This window comes from Solanum stenotomum, chromosome 8, assembly GCF_019186545.1.
Source record: "Solanum stenotomum isolate F172 chromosome 8, ASM1918654v1, whole genome shotgun sequence".
NCBI lineage: Eukaryota > Viridiplantae > Streptophyta > Magnoliopsida > Solanales > Solanaceae > Solanum > Solanum stenotomum.
In genome coordinates, this window is record NC_064289.1 from 2,238,800 (window position 1) to 2,240,228 (window position 1,429).

Here is a 1,429-nt window from a genome sequence, read left to right on the forward strand (position 1 = left end):
GTAGTATCATGATATCCCTAAACAATGCCTCTATATACATGCAAAATTTTAAGGAAAGAAAATTTTGTTATAAATATGTAGCTTTCTTTAAAATGAAGAGAAATTTAAATAGATGGTTTTATTTTGAGTAAAGGAAGCTACAACAAACTCGTTGACCCAAATTTGATGGATTAGATAATTAAAACACATTATGATTTCCAAACAAAGTCGTGGCCACGTAAAGCTCACCAGTTGCTAATTTATGTCAACTCTTCAACCTGACAGAGGCGGATGTAGCACATCTATATCAGATACTTCTGAACTCAGTATTTTTGATGTAACGCAAAAAATTATAAATATAAATAAACCAAAATTATATTAATAAATAGTATATATGAACTCCTAACTTTAAAGATACGATGGGTTCAATATTACTAAAAACCTTAAATAATAAACTCATAAAATTTAAATCATGAGTCCGTTCCTGTCTTCAACGGCCTTATAAATAAAGAAGGTTATTTGGGTTCTCATCATCTTGAGATGGCGGCTGGTTTTGGAATTCGACACTACTTGTGTATGATGTTTCTTCTTTCAATTATATTTTGTGTTTCAGCGCGAAATTTCATTTCAATCTCAGGTAATATATATATACACCCCTTCTTTAATTATGATATATTGAAAAAATAAACTTACTAGCTTCATTCCAAGCATATTGCATGTAATCGATTGTTAGAATCAATAGGTCTTGAAATAGTTAGTTGATTTTTTTAAAAAAATATATCATATCCATCTTATCAGACGGTCATGATTAAAAATTACTTGAACTTTTTCGCCTTAACTTTTTATTTCGGAGCATTTATTTGGGTCGTATTTTAAATGCCCGGCCCATGGCTAATCTATTGATGGTAGTTGGTACGATTATAAGAGTTTGTTATTTAGGTGTAGAAAAGAAATTGTTTAATATTAAATTATGATCTTAAACATGTCATAATTTTTGGACGCTTTCTTATATCATTTGCATGCAGATGATGAGATGACAATGTTACAAGTGCAGATGAAGAGGTCGCTGCTTTCAGTGCAGCTAGATGATTATGGTTCACCTTCTGCGAACCGCAATCACTATCCTGGCAAGCCCAGCAAGTCCAAAGGTGGCCGTGGCTAGTTCATGGCCTGAACTATAATATATAATATATATTTTATATTAGTTTATCTTAACTAGTACAAATATAATGCCCAAAATTTGTAATGCAAATGTTACTACTATATTATTTCATATTCTGTTACTCCTTATTTATAAATGTTATAATACGGATTTAACTATAATATTTTTAAGTGTTTATGGTACTTATGAGCCTATAAGATTAACAATAAAGTGTCCTATGAGTTATTGAATTGATATGTGAAGATATTTTTTATCACCATGGAAATATTTTCGATTATTAGAATTTAG

General features: G+C 30.0%; 1 protein-coding gene across 1 annotated transcript; it reads left to right on the forward strand.

Annotated features, from left to right (window-relative positions):
• Positions 1-519: 519 nt before the first annotated feature.
• On the forward strand, positions 520-1,212 carry LOC125874873 (protein PSY1). Its single transcript, XM_049555913.1, has 2 exons — positions 520-616; positions 1,005-1,212. The coding sequence occupies exons 1-2, from the start codon at positions 520-522 to the stop codon at positions 1,139-1,141; spliced, it is 234 nt and encodes a 77-aa protein (XP_049411870.1). The 3' UTR covers positions 1,142-1,212.
• Positions 1,213-1,429: the final 217 nt, after the last annotated feature.

What these genes read in the sequence shown, in the direction of transcription:
- LOC125874873 (XM_049555913.1), top strand. Translation starts at nt 520, where the DNA reads ATGGCGGCTGGTTTTGGAATTCGACACTACTTGTGTATGATGTTTCTT. An exon ending in AAATTTCATTTCAATCTCAG is followed by an intron (nt 617 to 1,004) that starts GTAATATATATA and finishes ATTTGCATGCAG; the next exon opens with ATGATGAGATGACAATGTTA.